Source organism: Hordeum vulgare, chromosome 5H, assembly GCF_904849725.1.
Source record: "Hordeum vulgare subsp. vulgare chromosome 5H, MorexV3_pseudomolecules_assembly, whole genome shotgun sequence".
NCBI lineage: Eukaryota > Viridiplantae > Streptophyta > Magnoliopsida > Poales > Poaceae > Hordeum > Hordeum vulgare.
The window spans coordinates 48848500-48873695 of NC_058522.1; the positions used below are offsets into that span (position 1 = coordinate 48848500).

General features: G+C 47.8%; 2 protein-coding genes and 1 long non-coding RNA gene across 6 annotated transcripts; 2 read left to right on the plus strand and 1 right to left on the minus strand.

Annotated features, from left to right (window-relative positions):
- Positions 1 to 6675: 6675 nt before the first annotated feature.
- Positions 6676 to 9605, plus strand: LOC123396297. Its single transcript, XM_045091271.1, has 4 exons — positions 6676 to 6694; positions 6837 to 7225; positions 8744 to 8842; positions 9028 to 9605. Exons 1-4 carry the CDS (start codon positions 6676 to 6678, stop codon positions 9109 to 9111), a joined length of 591 nt encoding a protein of 196 aa, XP_044947206.1. The 3' UTR covers positions 9112 to 9605.
- Positions 9606 to 9611: 6 nt separating this feature from the next.
- LOC123400152 lies at positions 9612 to 18074 on the plus strand. 4 transcript variants are annotated; one of them, XR_006610490.1, is made up of 8 exons: positions 9612 to 9716; positions 9820 to 9957; positions 10045 to 10149; positions 10260 to 11661; positions 11750 to 11967; positions 12090 to 12176; positions 12293 to 12554; positions 17712 to 18074. It is a non-coding gene; the product is annotated as an uncharacterized LOC123400152 (long non-coding RNA). The 4 variants fall into 4 exon arrangements; XR_006610491.1 differs by having other exon boundaries at positions 11770 to 11967; XR_006610492.1 differs by having other exon boundaries at positions 11819 to 11967.
- On the minus strand, positions 14214 to 18028 carry LOC123400151 (protein FAR-RED IMPAIRED RESPONSE 1-like). Its single transcript, XM_045094568.1, has 2 exons — positions 17966 to 18028; positions 14214 to 17244 (listed from the first exon to the last, which is right to left on the minus strand). Exon 2 carries the CDS (start codon positions 17241 to 17243, stop codon positions 16107 to 16109), a length of 1137 nt encoding a protein of 378 aa, XP_044950503.1. The 5' UTR covers position 17244; positions 17966 to 18028; the 3' UTR covers positions 14214 to 16106.
- Positions 18075 to 25196: the final 7122 nt, after the last annotated feature.

The following is a 25196-nucleotide window of genomic DNA, read 5'->3' on the forward strand; positions in this document are numbered from 1 at the left end:
TTTTCCACTTCCTCAGTCAACACCTTGTTCACTTCACGCGCCTGCTCCAATGACTTCTCCCGTTCCGCCAGAGCATCCTTCATGCCGACCATTGCAAGCATGGCCGCATCAAGTGCACCAGCGAACTGATTCCTCTCCGCCTTCAGAGCCTCATAGGCCGTCCCCATTTCACAAGTTTTCTGCCAACAAGAAACAAGGGACAATCAGAAAGTTCAATAGTTAATAGTCTAAGTTCTTCAGACCCCTGCCGACGCAAGCAGTCGACAGCGGTCTCGGGGACTACACCCAGTGGGTTCACTAAGAGTGACCCCACTGGCATGCACCTCAAGCAGGCCTGCCCTATTGAGATGCACGTTATCAACTACGCCTTCGAGGCCAATACTACCCGACCTGAGTACAACTTACTCTCGGGGACTCTTACCGTAAGTGCAATCCGTCTGCAACAACTACTCGCACTCGGTACTCCTATCTACAGACACAACCAAACTCAAAGAAAAATGTGTAAAGACAACTGTCGGTGCAAGCACTCGACAGAAGTCTCGGGGACTACACCCACTGGGTTCACTCACAGTGAACCCATTGCAAACAACAAATGCTATTCAAGAACACCCAGTGGGTTACAAGGGAAAAGTAAATACTTACTAGACCACTTACTCGGATATCATCGCGCAGCTCCAAGCTCCGCTGGTACAAGGCCGCAATGGAGTCATAGGCCCTCTTGGCTTCTCCAGCCATCAGCTCTGCCTACACCATAGCCCCCTTGGCCGCTCCCACCTGCTCCTCCGGAAGACGCTGGATGCTGAATTCAGCATTCGACGAACCTGGAATCGTCGGAGGTTCCCAAGGCATCCCAAGGTCCGCCCCAGACGGCTCCTCCTCCATCGGCACTGGTTCAGTCGGTGGCGGCGCCTCTGTCGGCAGCACGTCGGCGGCGAGAGCGGCAGCAGGAGGAGCAGCCTCAAGAACAGGCTCCACAGCTAGGTCGGCTCTCCCTTGGTCGCCCTCATCCAGGCAGATCGCCCCTGACAGGCCGAATGACACGAGGTCTCAGAAAAAGAAAGAAGCACCTGACTGGGACGCGATGGTATAAAACACTCGACGTTCCTACAACGCACCTGGCTGGGACGAGACGACGTTGTCCGTGTCCATGGGGTCGTCTTCCTGACGCGCCGGAGAGGTGGCAGAATTAGCGACCCTGTCGAGTGAGATCCATTCGGCCAGTAAACAGAAGTTCACTCGGATATCAGAAAAAACTGAAAGCTGGGTACACTTACGTGGAGGTGACGGGGACGGCGACCCTCATTCGCGGCAGAGCCTTCCGAGGTTTAGGCCCACTCGGCTTGGGCGCCTTAGAAGATTGGCCCGCAGGCTCAGCGGCGGCATCCCTGGTCCTCTTAGCGCTTCGGACACTCGGGACCACTGGAGCAGTAGGCGGAGCACTCGAAGACGCGGGAGGAGCTGAGGGGACAGCGGGCTCGTGTCGGCGCTTGGTCCGATGCTCCAGTTGTGGAGGTGGCGAGTCCTGCTCCTCGTCTTCTTCCTCCTCCTCACTGGACTCTTCCTCCGACTCCCCACTGTCGGAGACATATTCAACGCTCTCCACGCTGCCCTCCTGGCTGCCCTCCTCCTCCTCGGCCGAGTTCCCGTTCGAGACGGGAGAAAACCAGTTGGTCCACTCCTGCATAAAATTCAGTCGGCGACATCAAACATCACACAGAGATTCAAGCAAACGACAAGATTAAGACAGTTAGGAGCACTCGACAAGAGTCTCTCACCTGATTCGGCGGAGGATTATCCGCGCAGAAGGGCTTCACTCACCGTGATCCTTTGGGATTCTCGCAGGGGCCCGTGATCTGGAGCACCCACGAGGTCACCCTCTCCTCAGTCACGCCCACAACATTGGTCCGAGTGGAATCCTCAGGCCCCGTGTAATGCCACATGGCATGGTCGCGAGCCTGCAGAGGTTGGATCCACCGACCAAGGAAGACTTCCGACAGGTCTATACCGGTGACCCCCCTCCTGACGACGTCCACGAGCGCCTCAACCAAGGGCTGGACGTCGTTCTTCTCCGCCTTCGAGAGCGCGAGCTGCTTAGGCGGGGCGGGCCGGTCTAGACTAAAAGGAGGCAGCCCAGTCGACGCATTCGGACAGGCGATATCCTGGCAGTAGAACCACGTCGACTGCCAATTCCTAACCGACTCACTTAACTGGAGAGCAGGATAGCTACTCCGACTCTTCTTCTGGAATCCTAATCCCCCGCAGAGCTGGAGGAGGTGTGTCTTATCATCCGACTGGCTAAGTCGTTTGATAGTTTGGGATCGGGCGGAGAAGATGTGTTTGAACAAACCCCAATGGGGAGGACAACCGATGAAACATTCGCACAAAACTATAAAGGCAGAAAGATGGGTGATGGCATTCGGAGGAAAATGGTGAAGTTGGGACCCGAAGTGGTTCATGATGCCCTTGAAGAAAGGATGCGGGGGCAAAGAAAAACCTCGCTGGACATGGCTGAGGAGCAGGACGCGCTCCCCCTCCCGGGGCGCTGGCTCGACCTCGTCCTCCGCCGGCAGTCTCCAGGACTTGTGCACGAGCACTCCGTGCTCCACCAGCTGCAGCAGATCTCCCTCCGTCACCGTGGAGGGGAGGAAGTCTCCTTGGATCCACCCCGCCAGCAGCGGCCACTGCCGCCGCTAAGCAGGCGCCGCCGCCTTGCCCATCTTCTTCCTCGCCTCCATCTTGCTAGTCTGACCCTTGGTCATGGAGGTGACGGCGAACTCTCGAGAGGAAGGAGAAGGAGGGAGTGTTGGAGCGCTGGAGGTGGCGAGGAAGACGGAGCAGGCGAGAGCGAAAGATTCGGCGAGCGTAACGAAGAAGCCTCGCCGCCCAGATTTAAATAGGGCTCCGACTGGGTCACTGGCGGGTGGCCCCGAAACCTTATCCGCCCGACGGCCGTGGCGATATCAGTGGAGGACTTGAAGGCGCGAGAATCGAGGCGTCAGGCGCTACTCGAGTGCGCTGACGTTGTCTCCGCTGAGCGTGCGGAACCCGAAATTTGAGATCCCGGAAAATCCGCCGCTGTCAGTTGACCGGTCGCGTCAAAAGATGCCGCGGAAACACTCGGCTCCCGACAGTCGGTTTCGCAAGCACTTCCACTCGGATCATTGGTCAGAAAAGATAAAATGGATAGAGGCAAGCAACGCCCAAGCCGAATCTAATCCAGTCGGATCCGAACTTCAAGCACCGCTTCGTCGTTTCAACCCCAATCCATTCGGGGACTAATGATGGGGTCATAGTCCTAGGGTAGGGTCATAGGCCTGCCATACAGGTCCTACCCAAGGACTACCCCACACAAAGGACAGGGCCCTAAGTCTGTCCCGACTGGATTAAGGAGTCCCCATCATCCAGTCGGTAACAGATCCTCAATCATCCAGTCGGAGACTAGCATACGGAAGATACCAAACTAACCGACTGGATACACTCTGTACACCATAACCTCTCTGGAGGGAAACTGCCGTACGTTTCCGGGTGCATTTATTAGCATTTAGGGCATACGTTACCTGTAACGTACGCATTCAACCCCCGTTACTCCACCCCTGTACCGGAACCGTTGTGGAGGGCAGCGGACTCTATATAAGCCGCCCTCCCCCACTGGTAGAGGGGTTAGCAAATCATTGTATTCCATATTACACTCGACAACAAGCTCCGAGAGCAGTGAGACATCGAGCTGTTACCTCCACCGCAGAGGGGCCTGAACTCATACAACCTCGCCGTAGCTAGGACTCTGCCCATCTCATTCGTACCCTACACTTCTACTGTCAGGCTTATACCCACAACACTAAAGAAGTAAGTTAAATCTATCATTATCGCACCATATCGGCAACTTCAATTTGTTCATTTCCTGATATCAAGTAATTCTTTTCTTTGTCTGGCAGGGTTTGGAGTAAATTCACCTCAAAAACTCCGGGACTGTCAAAGAACCTGCAGTTTAGACACCCGAAAGTAAGTACTATAGTAGCATATATGTTCGATGCATCTCCTAGTGATTCAAGCGCTAGTTTCATCAATACCATTTAGCATGCTTGCTAATTATCAGTTTGATTGACCTCTATTTCTTGTAAAGTGGTTGTGATAGGAAGAAGGGACTAAACACTGTGGATACTACATTTGCGAGTCCATCCGCCATACTCCGAGAAACAATATGAAGTGCGTAAATAATTATATTCACAATTTTATTTTATTACCATCATTTGTGTTCAGTTTCATTTATTCATATATATGTATTGACCCCCTTCTTCAAATTAGATATTTCGGATGCGAGATGAACTCCTAGCACCAGATCGTATGCGAGGAATTCAAGAGGAATTGGCGGCATTCTTTCTTGACCACGTGATCGCTAAAGACGGGGAATACTATGTGGACCCTGCAGGGTTCAATTTTAATTAGGAGATTATATTCTAAAAGATATTTATATTGTATATATGTAGCCAGTAGCGTCGGATAGATATACGAGAACTTGTTGTTCGACCAATCTCTCAGAGAAGGAGAGGTGGTCGATATCACTTCTCTTTGTATGCATCTGTTCATGACGATCTTCTGTTTCCTTCATTTGCTTAACTAGCTAGTGTGTCTAGTCCTCTCTATACGTATAGTACGTAGCGTCGACCAAGCACGGAGATAAGAAAGGACACTTCTCTCTATTAATTAGCATGCTAACACAATATATGAAACACCTAAATTAACCCCCAAAACCCCCAAACCCTTCCCCCCCTTTCAAAAAAAACCCAGCACCTGAGATGCTGACGCGTGGATGCCTATTGGTCCCGGTTGGTGCCACCAACCGGGACCAAAGGGCCTCCTGCCTGGGCTCGCCGCACCGGCCACGTGGAGGCCCATCTGTCCCGGTTTATGCAAGAACCAGGACTAAAGGTTTAGGGCATTAGTACCGACACTTTAGTCCCGGTTCAAAAACCGGGACAAATGGCCCTCACGAACCGGGACAATAGGTCCTTTTTCTACTAGTGTTCCTCACGAGGGAGCCGATGACATGGTTCGGCAATTGCGCCTTTGGAGGCTTCGTAGGGACAAATTCCCACTGACTGCATGATGAAAAAGACAAGCATGTGTGAGTGGAAAAGTTGTGGTATTTCAAAATAATTTGCAAATCAAATGCTTACCAATCTCCCGTCGGAGTTATGAGAGGACGATCGGTGGTAGCCGTTGGTTCCGGGACCTTCCCCGGACCACACCCTAATTTCTTCCTCTTGGAAGTGTTGCTCGACGTAGACCCCTAGCCATCCCAGTGCACCATGTCGCCAGACTCGGTAGCGAGCTGATCTTCTCCTTGAAAGGACCCACCGACATCGTCATCCGATGATGGGTGCTCATCGGCACTAAGCTGGTGGGAGCCGGACGACTCAGTCGTACCAGAGTTGCTCGTGTGGGTCAACCTACGGTTCATGACTCTCCGATACTTACAGCGAGAGCCCCCCTCAGAATCTGAAAAAAATAGCTATACTTGCATCGTGATATATAAAAATCATCAGAGTCAATATTCACATATTTACAAACAGAAAATGGAAAGATAATATTCGTAACAACAAATTAGAGGTAGACAGGAAACAGAAAATTGGTATTTGTTTCTTGTGTAGGTTATATATGCATATCATATAAACGGGGAATTAAACAAAATCTAAAATGGACACTTGAAATATCTGTTCGAAAGAAGAAAAAAAATCTGATTTCTTGAAATTCTGCATAGATGTTAGATTCTTCTAGGCTTGCAGGATCACCTACAAATGTTGCATCAGGTCCTTTATTTCAATGTATCGTCAAGTTCATTGGACATACCCAGTTCCCAGTTTCTAGGAAATTTGGATCTAATTCAGCATAAGGTTTAGACTGTGAGAGCTAGGGCCAGGATTGCTCTCAACCATCAGGCACCCTCACGCTTAGGAAAATACCGTTGAAAGATGGAATAGAGTAAGTTATAAAAATTAACTGCTAAACTATGATTACGTGCTGATAAATGTTGATGATAATTAAGAAATGATGTGTTTTGATCAATGTTGTCAAATGAATGGGATAGTGTAGTGTCATAATTAATGAGAATGGTAACCTGAGACTTTGCATGAAGGGGCAAATCATGTTTGGAGAATGAAACCTTCAGATTACATAAGTGAAGTTAGTTTCCACTCCACTTGTAGGCAAGCACTGCTCTTTAATTTGGAAGTGATTATCATCTTTAAGAAGGGAGATCAATGCGCTTAATATGGTGTACATGATGTTATGATCCGTTTTATTTATTTCTTATGTGACATCAAGACTTCTTTCGCTCAGTTTTCTTTGTTTAGATCTTACTTCCATTCTGTAGCCATACAATATCATTTATTATACCGTTGTACTCACATGAACAATCCTTAGCTGACTCTTTGTTCCAAAAGGTTGGCAGTGGCCACTTTCACATTATATCTGCAGTGCTTAGTAAACTACATGTTATGTAAACTGCTTATTCTAGCATGAACATGGAGTATGAAAAATTTGAATTTTTTATTGTATCCCATGGTGAGGGTTCCATACCGCACGAGGAAATATGAGAGGCATATACTTTTTTTTCAAGGCAATAAATCACACCTGTTGCGTTCATATCTGGTAAGGCAAATTTCTCAGAGGAGGGATATGAAGAAACGAAATTCAGGTATGGATCTGTGCATATCACATTTTTTATTAATAGGAAAAAATGTATATGAGTTATTCATGATATGATGTGATTGAGATAATACATAAGATAAACCCAATCGCTGTCTGGCGAGCGAGCGTGATTTGTCGCGTTGGAGCAGCCGCTCCACGACCGTCCATCACGCGCAGCACACGTGGCCCCAGCGGACCGACCAGGTGGGCGGTGTTATTGTGTCCAAATTTTTGGGAAACGCACCGCTTCGTCCCGCTGTTTTCCCCATCTCTCTCCTCGCTCTCACCTGCGGCCAGCCAAAATCCTCACCACAATCCCTCGAATCCTCTCAGCCTCCGCGCAGGTGCGGGCGGCGTGAGAGCCGGCGACGAAGCAAATAGTCGAACGCGGCGAAGGATCCAACTCCAGTTCGTCGGGGCGAGGGACGGAGAAGGTAGGAGCGACGGGCGGATTGGCCGGTGGAGTTGGTGGTTCAGCGCGAGGCGGTGTGGATCCCTCCCAAAGATTCCAGATCCTGATGCTGCGACGGGCGGAGTGGTCAGTTAATCCCCCTCTCCCTCTCATCTCACTGGTTTTTGGGTGTTCGTCGCTGACGGTAGATCGGACGGAGAGCCTCTCGGGGGGAGGTTAGGGAGAGAGGGGGAGGTGTAGTAGCGGAGGCTCAGCTCAGGCGTCGCGAGGAGAGGTAGGGGGGGCGAAGTTACTCGTGCTCTCCGCAGTGCGGTACGGGGAGTGGGGGAGGTGGAGAGGACGGCGCGAGTTTGAGCTGAGCTCAGGCGCCGCGGGGAGAGGTAGGAGGGAGTGGGGCGGGCTGGCGAGATGAGGAAGGAGAGGCCCTCGACCCGATTTTGTGTCCATTTTTGCTCGTTAGGCATTTTTACAGAATTTCAGTAAGCAATTCTGTAAGTTTTTGTAGGCAATTCATCTGTATTTACTAGGCAGTTTGTGTTACCTGAAGTAATTTTTGAGTTATAGTAGTGTGTCTAATGCGGGGTAGTGGTCAGCATGTTCTTTCAGCACTTTTTTGCCTGGGGGGAAACAACACTGATGGAAGGTGTTGAGGGGCAATAGTAGTGATGTTCTGGGGGGAATACGGTTGGAATAGGACAACATTTTCACTGAAATGACAGGCTTCTACTAGTAGCACTTTGTTATCAGAATGTGTAATGCATGTGCTGTCGCCATTTAGTTTTTGAAGATTGAACATTCCAGATGACTGTTATATTCTGCAACAGAATTCTCAGATAGGTGTGTTTCGTTTATACCTGAACAATGCAGGTTTATTTGTCGCATCAGGAAGGCACCAAAAAACATGTCTCATTCAGTACAATTTGGTGTGGTGTATATGCTATTTTCCTGGGAGAAGTACAGATATGTTGTCTGAATTTTTGCAACTGCTGCAAAGTTCATTCAGTACATATTTACCGAAGTTTATGCTATTTTTTCATGACAACACCTATGGTTTTCGGGTGTTCGTCGCCGACGCCGTCGTCGATATCAACCACCGCAAGGCGGTAGATCCGACGGAGAGCCTCTCGGGGGAGGTTAGGGAGAGAGGGGGAGGTGTAGTAGCGGAGGCTCAGCTCAGGCGTCGCGAGGAGAGGTAGGGGGCGAGGTTACTCGTGCTCGCCGGAGTGCGGTTCGGTGAGCGGGGGGAGGTGGAGGGATGGTGTGAGTTTGAGCTCAGCTCAGATGCCGCGAGGAGAGGTAGGAGGGAGGGGGCGTGCTGGCGAGATGAGGAAGGAGAGGCCCCCGACCCGATTTTTTGTCCATTTTTTCCTCGTTAGGCATTTTTTACAGTACTTGCATGTTTTCAGTAAGCAATTCTATAATTTTTTGTAGGCAATTCATCTATATTTTTTTGCCGGGGGGAGGGAGGGGACAACACTCATGGGAGGTGCTGACGGGCAACAGTAGTGATGTTCTGGGGGGAAATACAGTTGGAATAGGACAACATTTTCACTGATCCTTAACCAATATGAGACACTACCTGATAAGTTTTGTTGATGGCTGGCATTGATCTCAACATTCTTTTTTTTTTGCCTTTTTGTGCAGACAATTGAGGAACAGAAAACAGTGAAATCTAGGCGCACACACACCCCTGGCACAACAGTTTTTAAGATGGAGGACGTCCCAAATCAACACGATGGCGAGGTACTGACCATGCATTTTATGTTCTTTTCCTTTATTTTTCACAACATTTTTTCAGGCAAAAAACTTATAATCTACATAAGTAACGATTTTAACACAATTTTCTCGACTAAACAATAGCCTAGAGCAGCCACCCAAAAAGAGATCTCATGTGGGCTTTTTTCTTTGTTTTCTTGGTTTTTTAACAGGGACCAGTACAAACAAATGTCATGGACGGGATCAATCTTGGGGGGTTACAAATTCGTAGACACCCAAGGAAGAAGCAGGTTTAGGAAGGAAGGAACAGAGCATCCCCTGCAAGGCTTGTTAAGCTAAATAAGAGCCTTGACCAAATGCAAAGGGATCTGATCGAAAATGAATATTTCATAGGAGGTATCATGAAGATTGAGGCAACAACAATGCCTGCTGATCTCAGTAGGTGGGTTTTACAGAGGTACAATCCAGAGAGCGAGTGTATAGAAGTCCCACGCAGGGGCGAGATACCCGTAACAGCTGATAGCGTTCAACAAACACTGGGTCTACGCAACTCGGGAGAGGAAGTGTTCTATGGGTGGGATGCAGAAGCCATATCGTTCATAAACAACAAGTATGGGTTCGAAAGTGGAAGCGCCCCAGAGATAACAACCTTCTGCAAGATGATCGAAGACATGAATGGAAGAGCAGATGATGATTTCATGCGCGCCTGGTTGATTGTGGTGGTCAGCACGTTCATCTGCCCCACACGAGCCTCCATGTCAGCCCTTGATGCTATCCAATAGTCGCTGACCTGGATAAAGTAAAGAGTTTAAACTTTTGTTCCTTTACAGCAAATCAGATAAGGTCTTCATTAATAACTAGGTAGAAGAAGGCAGTAACTTGTTGCGTGCACCACTTGGTGGTAAGTGCATTTTTTTCCCTCCTTATTGATTTGTTTTTTCATTCCAAGAGTACAACAACAGAGAGAACTAAAACTAACTCTTTTTTTGCGATGGGACAAACAGGTGTTATATGTTGATTCACTGGTGGTCGATATTCAAGTACCTGATTGCCCAGTCCGGGCAGAAGCGTGGGACATCAAGCGCATAGTGAAAGTTGCAAAATCTGACAGGAAACCAGAGGGAGGTTACGGCAAGCTGAGAGTGGGTTTTTTTAGCAAAATTTTCATCGTCGTGTTAATGTGTTCATCTAGTTCTACTATATGTAACTCATTCCATTTTATTTACCAGCTAAAACAAAGATTCACGAACAACAAGGCGTATGGCCTTTTTGTTGGATATGAACAGACTGAGAAATTCGTCTCTTCCAAGTTGCCACCTACATTTAAAAAAGGCGTATGTTTCTAAACCGGCTGAGTTTTCCTTTAAGTCCCCATTTTTATATGTTAAAAGAAGGCTTACCCTTTCCCTTTTGAACCATTCTTTTTCAATTCTATTTTTTGTAGAAGAAGAGGAAGATTTCAGCAATGCTCAGCAAGTTATGCTCAGAATTTTCAGAAAACATTGGCACCTTCATTGAGTACATTGGCAAACTGGACAGGATGAGGTTGGCAGCTCAAAGAACAATCTGAACAAGGCAAAGCGACAAAGGGCTGTAGGTGACCAAGGCACAGCTGTTGAGGAGGCTGATAATGATGGAGGCACCTCGGAGGACGACGAAGAGTACTTGCCTAGCTCAGAGTCAGGGGAAGATGAAGAAGTAGCAAGCACAGATGACAGCTCTATGCATTTGTCGCCCCAATACCAGCAGTTCCAAAGCAAAATAAACTCAGACAAAGTAAATTGGTTTCAAGGAGCAGGGCTTATGCAACGACCAAGGAAGGTTCATCAAGTGGGGCGGAGCCGGCCAAGGAGAGTGCAGATCATAGTAAGTATGAAAGCCACACAAAGACGACATGCAAGGTAAACCCGAGGGACCACATGTCAAGCAATGAAAACAGAGTGCAAATTTACACAACTGCTAACATACATGGGTCAGGGAAAACTGGGCATAGGATATCGAAAAGTGAGACTGATGACACAACAACCTCGGAATCAGGCGGCAACCACATCACAATCCTTGATATCAGCCCATTATCATCAGCCCCACCTATAAAACAAAGGGATGAAACCTACTACACTCCTGCAATCACGGAGTCGTGCCCAGCACCTAGCAGCAAAAACAAAGGGAGGACACCTACTCGAGATCAAGCAGCACAATCTGCATTGCACACGATCCAGGGAAAACTCTGTTTGGGTCCTTTGGCGAAGCAACAAGCAATGCTGCGTGCACAAGTTGCATCACCAAACCTGGGTCCTACAGCACCATTTCATGACAACAAACCAGCAGGAGTGACACATGATTGTCCATCGTTCGACTTGAATAGGAGCTTCCACGAAGACGAGAGCACCAAGAGGGTTGTCTCCGCATCAATGAAGCCACGCAACCTAGATGTTTCTCTAGCAGAAACTGGAGATGATTGGGGGCTGGACCTGGACCTCGAGGTGTTGCAGGAAGTGTGTTATAAGGCAGAAATGGAGTTTGCAAAGAGAAAAGAAAAGGAAAGGTCGGAGATGCAGGAGAGGACTGCAAAGCAAAGTCGATACAGTGATTAAGATGTGAAACCCCAGCTCAAACAACAACAACAGCAACAGCAACAGTAGGCATTGCTAGCTCATCACGGACACAGCAGCTGCTGCACATGAAAGGAGAGTTGTAAGGGTGCTAGCGCAACTGAGGTCACCATACGTCGACCCTCAGAATGCAGATCCGTTCTACTGTTCAAAGGAAGTATGCGACATATACGATGCTGTGTGTCAGCACTCCACACCAAGAACCAGGAGCAAGGGGAAACTAACTGACAACAGGTAAGACATCAAGATCACCCTATACTTCTTCAGCCCCTATTTTTTCTCCTTTTTTTTGCCTCAGTTTCATAATGAAAACAAAGACTAGTTTTCTATATCTTTGCCAAGAACTATCCTACAGCAAACCAATTATAAACTATGACGAGTTCTTCATCAGCCGCAATGAACTCACAAACTCCATGGCTCCTGAAAAGGAGATGGACAACCTAGTGGTTGAGACTGCAATCATTTCTTCGAGGGGACCAGAAATAAGACCAAATAAGAGAAATAAGGCCAAAGAAGAGAATAATGCCACTACGAATAGCTGTAAGCAATTTTTCCTTTTTCTTTATTCTTTTTCTTCTAGATACATAACAATGCAACTAAAAAATGTCAAAAACACTCATGTTTTTCTCCTTCCTTTTTTCTTGTGTACATGTGCGAGACAGACATACTTCCAGAACAACTATTTCAACAGGAGTGACATCGACAAACATTTTGACAACAACACACACAGGCTAAACAGATGTCAATCAGTAAGTACATAACCATTTTTTCCTTCCATTTTTTTGGATCTTTTTTTAGAAATTTTCTGCATGGGAGTTGCTTCTTCTGATGTGTCCATCTAACTAACTCTCTTACGCATGACTAGATTTCATTCCCAACACTTGAGATTCTTGACAAGGAGAATCCAAAAGAGACGGGGCACTACTGGGTGCTGGTGTTGAACATTAGGACAAGCGCTTCAAAGTGCTAGATTCAGCAAGGACACTGAAAGACAAGGCGTTCCTCGCAACAGCATTGAAGATCATTGATGGGATTAAAGCAAATTGGGGGAGGCACTACACCAGCTCAAGCGTGCAGATTAACGATTGGGGACTACAAGAAATCAAATCCCCTAGACAGGACAACGGGTAAGCCCCCCACCAGACCCTATGTCCCCCCCTTTTTTACCATCTTTTTTGTCACAAATGAGTTTTTCATCCTTTACAATAAGGCACTATGAAAACTTCTTTATTAACGCACGCACATCCATTTTTTTGTAGCCTACATACACAAACACCAAACTTTTTTTTTTGTGCAAAAAAACGCATAACCTCAGCCAAACCAACTTCGCACACATGCCAAAAAACAAACCGAGGTGATACGTTTGCCTAAGACCGCCCGTTAGTCGCGCACACGCGCCCCACATACAAGAAACACACAGTTTTCCGTTTTTGTTAGTAGTCACCTAACCTAGCAGACCAACTCGCACGCACAAGCAAAAAAACAACAATGGGGTGATATGTCGCCTAGCACAGACCGTTTGTCGCTTATCCCCGCCAACCAGCCCCGGCACGCCAAGCCGCGCGACCCACACGGAGGTGGGGGGGGGGGGGGGCGACACTACTCGACCACACCGACGAGCTAGGTTGCCTAACACGGAACACCAAGTCGCCCAAAGAACCGGCCACCACCCACCCCCGACACGCCAAGTCGCCGACCCGACACGGAGGTGGGTGGGGCCGCGGCACTACTCGCCCACATCGAAGACCTACGTCGCCTAACACGGAACATCAAGTCGCCCATAGAACCGGCCACCACCAACCCCCCTGCACGCCAAGTCGCCGCACGACACGGAGGTGGGGGGGGGGGGTCGACGGCACTACTCGCCCACACCAACGAGCTAGGTCGCCTAACACGGAACACCAAGTTGCCCATAGAACCGGCCACCACCAACCCCCCCGGCACGACAAGTCGCCGCACGACACGGAGGTGGGTGGGGGGGGGGGGGTCGTCGGCACTACTCGCCCCACCGACGAGCTAGGTCGCCTAACACGGAACACCAAGTCGCCCATAGAACCGGCCACCACCAACCCCCCGGCACGCCAAGTCGCCGCACAACACGGAGGTGGGGGGTCGTCGGCACTACTCGCCCACACCGACGAGCTGAATCGCCTAACAAGGAACACCAAGTCGCCCATAGAACCGGCCACCACCAACCCCCCGGCACGCCAAGTCGCCGCACGACACAGAGAGGGGGGGGGGGTGGTCGTCCGCAATACCCGCCCACACCGACGAGCTAGGTCGCCTAACACGGAACACCAAGTCGCCCAAAGAACCGGCCACCACCCACCCCCCGGCACGCAAGTCGCCGCACGACACGGAGGTGGGGGGGGGGGGTCGTCCGCAATACTCGCGCACACCGAAGACCTACGCCGCCTAAAATGCAACACCAAGTTGCCCAAAGAACCGGCCACCACCCACCCCCCCGGCACGCCAAGTCGTCGCACGACACGGAGGTGGGGGGTCGTTGGCACTACTCTCCCACACCGAAGACGTACGTCGCCTAACACGGAACACCAAGTCGCCCATAGAACCGGCCACCACCAACCCACCGGCACGCCAAGTCGCCGCACGACACGGAGGTGGGGTGGGGGGTGGGGGGTCGTCGGCAATAGTTGCCCACACCGACGAGCTAGGTCGCTTAACATGGAACACCAAGTCGCCCAAAGAACAGGCCACCACCAACCCCCCGACACGCCAAGTCGCCGCACGACACGTAGGTGGGGTGGGGGGGGGGGGGTCGTCGGCAATACTCGCCCACACCGACGAGCTAGGTCGCCTAACACGGAACACCAAGTCGCCCAAAGAACCGGCCACCACCCACCCCCCGCACGCAAGTCGCCGCACGACACGGAGGTGGGGGGGGGGGTCATCCGCAATACTCGCCCACACCGATGAGCTAGGTCACCTAACACGGAACACCAAGTCGCCCAAATAACCGGCCACCACCCACACCCCCGCACGCCAAGTCGTCGACCGACACAGAGGTGGGGGGTGGCCGTCGGCACTACTCGCCCACACCGACGAGCTAGGTCGCCTAAAACGCAACACCAAGTCGCCCAAATAACAGACCACCACCCACACCCCCGCACGCCAAGTCGCCGACCGACACAGATGTGGGGGTGGTCGTCGGCACTACTCGCCCACACCGACGAGCTAGGTCGCCTAACACGGAACACCAAGTCTCCCAAAGAACAGACCACCACCCACACCCCCGCACGCCAATTCGCCGACCGACACACAGGTGGGGGGGGGGGGTGGTCGTCGGCACTACTCCCCACACCGAAGACCTACGTCGCCTAAAACGCAACACCAAGTCGCCCAAAGAACATAACAAAAATCCTGTTTTTTGTGATGTTTCTTTTTTCCTTCTTTTTTTGCAACTCCAACAGAAGCTTCCGTGGGGGCAGATGAGGTTGGTGGTTCAGCGTGTGCTGTTGGCTTCTTCTTCTTCTTCCTTGTTTTGTAAAGTTGGTTCAGTTCAGTCTCCAACGCGCGACCATAGGAACGGCACAAAGATGCTCCTGCATCAGACATACTGCCCAGTTTAGATATTTTGCCAAACATAGCACTCAGGGAAACAAGCCTTATTTGCTGGAGAGACTCTTGTGGCATGGCATCAGGGAGTTGCGTGTTAGTGGTCAAATCAGCAAGAATAGCGTTATGTGTCCATCTAGTAAGTATGTATTGCCCAGGTATCTCATCAACACCAAGGTGGGTGAAGACTTTCAGGATATGCACACATAGCAACCCATCCTTGTAAAACCTGCAACACTCGTACCCATACTCTTGCTGGTCAACATCTGTTGTTACCATGTACGTTCTATGACCATAAACCCCAACATAAATTCTGTTGGGCTCAAGCAGATACATGTTGCCACCTTGAGCCTAACATTATACATGCCAATCATTGAGAACTCATGCTGAAACCTGTAGTATATATCCCTTGTGTAAAACCGCAAAGGTTGCTTCTCAATTAGGAACTTGGACCAAAGCCTTGGCTCCAGCTGTTCCGTTCTATAGTCATTACCTCGTTCTTTCACCAAGATCTTGTCGTTTATCTTCTCGTATTGCTTCACAAAGTTGAGCACAGAATTTTGCGGGTTCACATACCTTTTTAGGACAACATTGAAGCCTTCACTCCATTGAGTTGACTGGAGGAATGGGAAAAACATTTTCTAAAGTAGCAAGGCACCCAAAGATGCTTGATCGCATACAGATCATCAAAGCGTTTATCTCCAACAATACCATGTGTAACAACTATAGTAGCCCACCTTGTCTCGAACTTTTCAGGAGTCATGCTCAAGTCTATAACCTCATTGAATTCTTTAGCTAGCTCCGGATGCCTAGCCAAGAATCCTCCTAACTTGGGCTTTCTTAATGATATGCCAGCGGCAACTACGGTGAACTACATGCGGAAAAATGTTTGATATAGATTTTTTCATCGCCTGGTCCTGGTCAGTTATGATGTTGAGTGGGGCAATTCCATGCATTGCTTCAAGAAAAGCCCCAAACAACCAATCAAAGCTGGTCTCGAGCTCTTGTCGCAAGAAGCCACAACCTAACATGAAAGATTGCCCATGCCTGTTCATCCCAATAAACGGAGCTAAGGGCATGTTGTACATGTTTGTCAAGTATGTTTAGTCAAAAGAGATGCAATCATGGTAAGCTTTTGTGTACGGCTCTCGAGCCCTCCCATCAACCCAAAACAAATTCTCAGCTCTGCCTATTCCATCTTTCTTGACCTTGAAGAAGAAGCCTGGATCTTCTCCCTGTTTTTCCTCAAAGTAGGCAACTGTCTCAGCCAAATCACCCTCATCTGCTTCAGCACTGCGAAGGGCAGTCCTCATGTTGCTTATCGACTTTGTCGTATACGGCACAATTGAAGCTTGGCCATAAAAATCAGACATAACTATCATCATGCAACCTGTCTCCATGTTACACATGTGCAATACCTTAAGGAACTCAACCTCTTCTGGTGGGATGCCTTGGTGACAGCGCAGGTACTTAGTGAGAGATGGCTTGTCAATCAATCTATGATTGTGCTCAAGAACAACACCTGTGACCACCCACTTATTATTATTTTGTAGCTTCACTGTCATTTTTGCTTGACAATTAGTTGGTATGATAAATTCCCTTCTCCTCTTCTTAACAAGTCCACATGGAGATTTATAAGAGCTACAACTTGCTTTCTTCCTGCCAGCATCTTGCCCATCGCCACTTTCCTCAGAATCTGAACTGATTTTTTCAAAAACAGGATCACACACATCCTCTTGATTTATTTTAGGCTTCCCCGACTTGTTGCAGCAAAAGGTCTGCTTCTCAAGCACATTAGTGTATCCATACCTCCTGGACGTCTTGGCTTTCATCGAGAACCCAATGCGTAGAGAGTAGGCTTTGTAGTGTGCCTTAACACCTTCAAGGGTTTCAAATTCCATGCCAATAAAAGGCTCTTGTGGGCTAGATCGCACCTCAGTTTCATCCAAATGGACTTCCTCACCATTGCTAAGCAGAGTATTTGCCGGGCTGATCACAGCAGGGGCGGGCATGGTAGTTTGAGTTGCTGCAACATTAGAATCACCAGTAACAGAAGCGGCTGCAACACAAAATTTAACTCCTGTGGCATCTTGTATAGCATCATCTCTCAATTCCGGTGACTCGCCCACACCTTCAATAGAAATTGGCACTTTCTCTGGTTTGGCTTGTGTGCAGTATGCATGGCCACCATCATAATCAGCAAACTCATGAGGTAGGTCATTGAGATCAATGCCAACCATTCTGCATTTCTTTTAAAGTCAGGAATGAATCTGATTTTTATCGCATCATGCAAGAAAAAATGTGTATAGTACCAGCAGTTTTCCAGGCTATTTTTTCTGATGGATAATTATGTGTTTTTTGTAAGAAACTAGAGTTTTACTACTAAAAAAACTTCATGGCCACCCCTTCACGGATCGGCTCGCCTATGTCGGCGCAAACTAGCCTCACAAGGCGAGCTAGGCACCTTTTTCTTGGTGCTCTATGAAAATTGTACCTGAACTACTAGCTTAGTTTCTCTGTCAGTAAAACCTGAAAAATACAGGCTTCTACATGAACCCCTCTCTCCATGTTTCTAACTTTGTTTTTCTGTTAGCAACTACTACTAGCTTCTAAAAAACTGTAAATTGACAACTAGCTTGTTTTTTTGGGCTTTTTTGTACTACACACAAATTTACTAACACAAAATCTGCTACACAATTTTTTTGCAGAAACAAGGTACTAGACAGTAGGACAATATGCAATTCAAGAGTCAGCATCCAACCTTTTTTCCATCTTTTTGCAATCTAAAAGGAGGTGTACAGGTCTGGAGTAGGAGATGCAAGAAGAAAGAACATGTCAGAAGCCAGGGTATTCGGCCCAAGAGGCAATTTCTGCTAGTAGATCAGGTGGTAGGTACAGATAGGGAAATCCAACAGTTCTAGAGCGAAGTTCATGGAGAATTTGCTGCCAAAACTTGCGTTACCTTCTGTTCTTCACACGGGGCAAACTTTGCCTGCTCTGGATGGTGTTTTCTTGCACAGTTCCACAGTTTTTTTGCCTGACCAGAAACAGAAGAGTTGCAGTTCTCTGGATACTGTTTTGCCTACTGTGCTTGCTATCAATTTTTCACTGTTGTGGGCGGTGGATGTGCCCCGCCGCTAGGCCATGGCCTCCTGGCGGCGGCTGGGAGATGGGGAAGAGAGAGGTTAGCACCGGGGGCAGGTATGAGGGGATCTGGTGCTGTGATCTTGGTGTAACAAGGATTGAAGGTGGGACTAGAATATTCCTTTTTTAGGAAGCACATGGGGCCCGACAGAAAGTTACCTTTTCTGGTGGCCGCCACATGCAACCGCGTATCATCTCCTAAGATAAAACCCATATTTTGTTATCAATGATTATGCATTGTGTCAGGCTGCACATGAACTAATTAATTGTTTTTTGCATATCTAATTTTCACATGAATAATTCATGTTCAAATAAGGATCTCATCCTGCAACCTACTCGTATATGCAAAACAACAAACTAACACCTGAACTTTCATGGTCAACTTTTGTTAATATTCTTGCCTTCTCGAAGATATACTACGGGTACCTGATGGCATGGCGAGCTATTGGGCGACCTGTTGCAGTCGACAGCGGGTGGAAGCTCGTGGCGGTGAACCTTGCCGCCGGGAACTGGCCATGAGGTGCTGGCAGAGGTGACAGTGACAGTGGCGACGGTAGATCGAAGCGGTGGCGCAAGCGGCGGCAACAGCTGGTGACGTGCGCGGCGGCACAGCTAGTGGCGAGCGCGGCTGCAACGACAGATGGAGGCGGGGGCGGCAGCTGGTGGCGCAGGCGGTAGTGACAGGTGGTGGCGGGCGCGGCAGCGACGAGATGTAAAATGTAAAATGAAATGGGAATGAGATGGTGATAGAAAGAAAAGGAACGGTAAAGACCTAGGTTCTTTACCGAGAGTAGCCCGTCGACTTTCGATAACTATTGTGAACGGCTAGGTTTAGGTGCTTTACCCAGTGTAACGCTCGGTAAATGTAGTCTTTACCAAGAGCGGCCAGGCGACTCTCGGGAACCATTGTGAACGGCTAGGTTTAGGTGCTTTACCGAGAGCGGCATGTTGACTTTCGATAACTATTGTGCCATTCTTTTATTTCCATTTTTTTTGTGTTTTTCTTTTGACACCTCCTTTTTGTGTCTCATATTTCATACCTTTTTATGACTGAAGTTTGAAAATACCATGACTTATGTTTCCATGTAGATATTTAAAAATCTCAACTTCAAAGAATTATAAACTAATAGCATGACGATCGAGAGCTGCCATAACACGGATAAGAAGATATTCACCATGGATTCCAGCATCGTACGCTTTCCGAGGATTAAATTTTTTGCATCACGCATATGCCATCAAGGTACTTTCGGGCATGATTTCATGTGGTGCTTGCACGTTTGGAATTTCCAACGATGAAACCCTAAAAGAGCAATAAATTTCTCAAATATTGCACGTGGGTCCAAAAAATACGGGGGCGTGGCATGTGTCATGCGATGGTCTCCTTTGAGAGCACGATAAATTTCGAGGACAATGAAGCAACACGACCCGCACTTCGTGCATAAACCGGACATGTTCCTTCTCGATACCTAGGTTTACAAGTGGACTGACGGGAGGCTTATTCAAAACGCGCACAAACTTTTACCACACACTACATGGGCCATGTGATGACACCGTGCCAGCTCTCGAGGAATTCCAACATCATACGCTTTTCTGAGGATTTAAACTTTTGCATCAGGCATGCCACCGAGGTACTTTCGCACCCCCGGTGCCTTGGCATGGCCCTCCCCCATCTGCGTAGAGCCTAGGCATGACGCAAGGACATCACAAAGGATTTCCCATGCCGCTTTCGGGCATGATTTCATGTGGTGCCTTGCAGGTTTGGAATTTTCGACGATGATATCCTAGAAGAGCAATAAATTTCTCGAATATTGCACGCGGGTCTGAAAAATGCAGGGGCGTGGCACGTGTCATGCGATGGTCTCCTTTGAGAGCATGATAAGTTTTGAGGCCAACGGAGAAACAGGACCCGCACTTCGTGCACAAACCGGACACGTTCCCTCTTGATACCTGGAGACTAGCTCGGAGATGGTACGGTTTAGAAGTGGTTTAGGTGATTTATCAAGAGTCGCGCTCGGTAAAGATAAGCTTTTCCGAGAGCCGCTCTCGGCAAACTATGAAACCAAGATCTAGGTTAGGTACTTTACCCAGTGTCCTTTGAGTTGACTCTCGGAAATAGTTCCCACGGGTACTTATCCAATATTCCGAATCGCACGCGCGACCTCTCACTTCACCCGCTCTTTCTCTCTGTTGTTGCCCCCGCGTCCGCCTCCGCCCGTCGCTGCCGCCGCCGCCGCCGTGCTCCACCACCGCCTCCGCCCCTCAGAGTTGTCGCCATGCTCCACCGCCCCTCAAAGTTGCCGCCGTGCTCCACCATCGCTGCCGTGCTCCACCACCACTGCCGTTGTCGCCGTGCTCCACCACCGCCGCTGCCGTGCTCAACCACCACCGCCGTCGTGCTCCACAACCCTGCCCCGTTGGCGAGTCCCACTTTTTTAATGTGTAAGTGAGTGTGTGATGTGTGTGTGTGTGGGGGGGGGGGGGGGCAGGGACGGAATTTTAAGACAAAATAACAGACCAAAATTTTCTAGGCCGTCCAGAATGCACCGTAGATATATGTGTGTGTGAGTGTTGTTGATGTGTGTGTATTGGATATATGATTGACACTACTTCATTCTTTTGTGCAGTACATGCATCTATTTTGACAATGGAGACTGAAATCCATCTCACGCTTTAAGGTTAATCTCTTCCCGTTCATATGTAGGTTTTCATTTTTTGTAGATCATCTAAATAGTCGCCTAACCTATGCGTCTCCCGTTCGGAATGGTTATATTTATAAATATGCAAGTCTTTGTATATTTATAAACTCGACTCTTTTGAATTGTCCACGTTTTCCATGGACAGACCGAGGATGTGTAGGCTGGTCGTTTTCATGCTGTACTTCGATCTGAGACAGAATTTTGACGGTGTCTCCTTGTTGTTCTCTGGATACACATCCTCTCGGCTTATCGGCGAGACATGTATTTTGAGAACAGCGGAGAGGTGTTGCCGAAATTTTGTCTCAGATTGGAGTACGTCAAGGAAACAGACCTGGACCACACATCCTTGGGAGGATTAGGACATATCTTACCTATTAGATAGTTGAGTGCATGTCTTAAAACTTGATGGAACAACTTGTTACATAAAAAACATTATGTGTGTGTTTTACATTATATCAAAGGATGGAAGATCATGAGTGGATGTACACTGGACATCCCAGCTTGGAGGGTATGACCCTTGAGTGGAGGTTGAAGACCAATGATTTCCTAGAAATAGTATTTGCTGGAGAAACGTCAGTTCGTGGAATTTGGTGCCCATGCACGAAGTGCGATAACCAGGTTGAAAGAGATAAGATTACTATGAGTGAACACTTAGGAAAATATGGGTTTACGCCAGGCTATTACTGGTGGATATTTCACGGTGAGACAGAACAGTCCAAAGCAGAGGTGGTGCGATAGTGCACCGCCGAATATGATACTTGGATTGAAAACCTGTTAGATGACATCCGTCGTGCAGATCCGCGGGAGGACCCGAACTCCGAGGAGCCACGGGAAAGCCCAGAAGAGTATCATGCAGCTTTGTTTGCGACACAAAAACCCCTTCACGCCCATACAAAGGTCACTCAACTAGATGGCATCGCACGCCTAATGGCCCTGAAGGCAACCCATTGCAGAAGCATAATTTGCTTCAATGAGTTATTGTCAGTTATTGCTAGCCTGCTGCCTAAAGAAAACATATTGCCAAAGAACATGTACGAGTCGAACAAAATCCTCGGTTCACTTAAGATGACGTATTTGCAAATACATGCTTGTCCAAATGGATGCATGCTATTTAGAAATGAACATAGATATGAACTACTTTGTCAAGTGCAAATCCTCTAGGTATATTGAGGTACAAAATGATGATGGTAGCAAGAGGTAGCTCAATATTGCCGTCAATATCCTTCGATATCTACCATTCACAGAAAGGATCCAGAGGCTTTAGATGACCTAGGAAACTGCCCAACATATGAGAGGGGTCGCCGAAGGGGAGATGTACAATACAAAAAAGATGCAACATCCACGCGATGGTGAAGCATGGAAGAAATTTGTTTAAATTCATAAGAAAACAGATAGCTGGTAGAGTGTAGCTGTTGGGATAACAACCGATGGGTTCAATCCATATGGTTTGATGGACGCCATATACAGTTGTTGGCCAGTATATGTTATCCCCCTGAATCTGCACCCTGGCGTTTGCATGAAACGACATCATATGTTCCTCAAGCTGATAATTCCTTGCCTAACTATCTTGGGAAGATTATGAGTGTGTAAATGGAGCCACTAGTGGACAACTTACTTGTTGCTTGGAACAATGGGGTAAGGATATACGATGTCGTTTCAAAGAAGCACTTCAATATGCATATCTGGCACCACACATTGCTACATGACCTATCAGCACGGGCGATATTTTGTGGTTGGTGTGTAAAGGGGAAGTGGCCTTGCCCAGTGTGTCGACAGCGTGTGACTTCCAATTTGCTGGCTAAGGGTCGCAAGTATGTATGCTTTGACCAACATCGACTGTTCCTTTGTGTTGATCACCCATACAGACAAGACACCGTGAACTTCCGGAAAGGTGTTATTGTTGATGACCCGCCACCACCTATTATGGCCGTTGTCAACCTTAAGGATGAGTTAGATGTTCTCGAGAATAATCTCAACGTGAAAGGTTTTGTGGGATATGGAGAGACACACCAGTGGACTCACATTTCAAGCTTATGGAGGCTCCCTTACTTCAAAGATCTTCTCCTTCCAAACAACATTGATGTAATGCACACTGAAAATAATATTGCGGAGGCTTTACTCGGCACACTCCTCCACATCGAGAAGACAAAGGATAACATTCAGGCTAGGATCGATCAAGCGTAGCTATGCAACAAGCCAAAATTAAATCTCGTGCCTCGCGAAAAAGGTAGTCCTTGGAAGAAGCCACCAACCCCTTTCACCCCTTCAATCTCCCAAAGGAAGGAAATTCTCCAATGGATTGTGAACAAGTTGTACTTACATGATGGACATGCAGCTAATATCATGAGGGGAGTAAATATGGCTACAAAGCGAATAGGAGGCCTCAAGAGTCATGACTACCATGTATGGCTTGAGCGGATAATGCCTGTGATGATTCGAGGGTATGTCAAAGAGAATATTTGGCGAGTGCTGGTGGAGTTGAGCTACTTCTTCTGCCAGCTTTGTGCCAAAGAATTAGAATATGAAGTGGTTGCAAAGTTGGAGGAACAAGCAGCCGAGTTCTTATGCAAGTTAGAGAAGATATTTCCGCCAGGTTTCTTTAATCCGATGCAACATATGATCTTACATCTCACGTTAGAGGCTAGAATGGGAAGACCTGTGCAGTTCTAATGGTAGTATGCACCTGAATGGGAGTTCAAGCATCTTCATGGCAAATGTAAGAATAAAGCCCGCATCGAAGCCTCCATAGCCGAGGCATACCTGAAGGAGGAGGTGGCAACGACCACGACAAAGTATTATCATGACAGTATACACACTAGGTTAAATCTAGCTCCTCGTTACAATGAAGAACCCACCAGTAATGTTATCGACCTTAGCCTCATCGAAGGCCATGGTGGCAAAGCAAGTGGACCGAAGCGCAAGACCTTTTCACCTGCCGAGTGGTCGACTCTTATGATATATGTCTTAACCAACATGGAAGAAGTGCATCCATACATAATGTAAGTGCAGAACACCTTCATTGACAACTACTCACTATTCTTGAGTCCTAACTCGAATTCTTATCATTGCTAGGGAATTCCAGAATGAATTCTGGAAGTTACTACGACCCCCTAGCAACGAGGAATCAGCAAACCTTCTTGAAGATACCAATGCTGATGGCGGTTTCGTTTCTTGGTTCTCACGAAAAGTAACTTTCCAAACTTTATGTACACTTCAAGTTGTTCTTACTTGTCGGTAATGCTTCCACTGATGAACCAGACAATCACCTATTAATATTGTAGGCATACAAGGAGGTTGATATGGACGACAAAATGAGAGAAGTAGCCAAAGGTTTTGAATACGAGGCCAAGTTATTTAAGTCTTATGACATGAATGGGTACCGCTTCCACACTGATAAACACACGCGTGAGAGGCCCAATCGAAGGTCAATAAAAGTAGTGTTCATTGTCTAGGGACAGATGGATGCCACTACTATGGAACTATCGAAGAAATTTATGAGCTGCAATATTGTGGTTTACAAGGTGTGAACCCCGTCGTATTCAAATGCAGTTGGCTCGATCCTGAGAAAGTGAGACGGACCCCTAGTATTGGCTGGGTCGAAGTTGAATGAGCATCCAAATATGCAGGAAATGATGTCTATATTATGGATCAATAGGCTACACAAGTGGTTTTTCTCCCGTACGTGTGGACATCTACGGAACATATCGATCTCTTGAAATGGGATGTCGTGTACCCGGTACCCCCGCATACCAAGTTACCTACCCCAAACAAGGACGATTACCACATAAACCCTGACACATACGAGGGAGAGTTCTATCAAGAAGCAAACAATCACAAAGACAAAAGATTATGCAGAGGAAGATGATGGTGTGCATCGCGAAGATGATGCTATGGAACATGAGGCCATGAATGCCATGGAAGTAGATAATGTGGAGGGCGAATATGAGGATGTTTCTGACCCTCGAGATTTGGCATTACTTCTGCGATGGCAAATGGGTCTAGATAATGATGAGGGTCCCCCTAAAGACTTCGAGGATGAATATATGAACTGGCGTGATGGCGATGATGACACCCATGATCCAAATCTTGCACCTAATATTTACCCTATTTCTAACAACTCCATGTAATCGTGTGATAATTATGTATGCGTGTCACAACTCCATGTATCCGTGTAACAACTCTTTGTATTAGTATGTGCAACAACTCTATGTATTCGTGTGTGTAACAACTCTACGTATTCATATGTGCAACAACTATGTATTCGTGTGTGTAACAACTCTATGCATCCAGTTGTGCAACAACTCTATGTATTCGTGTGTGTAACAACTGTATGTATTATTATGACAACTCCAC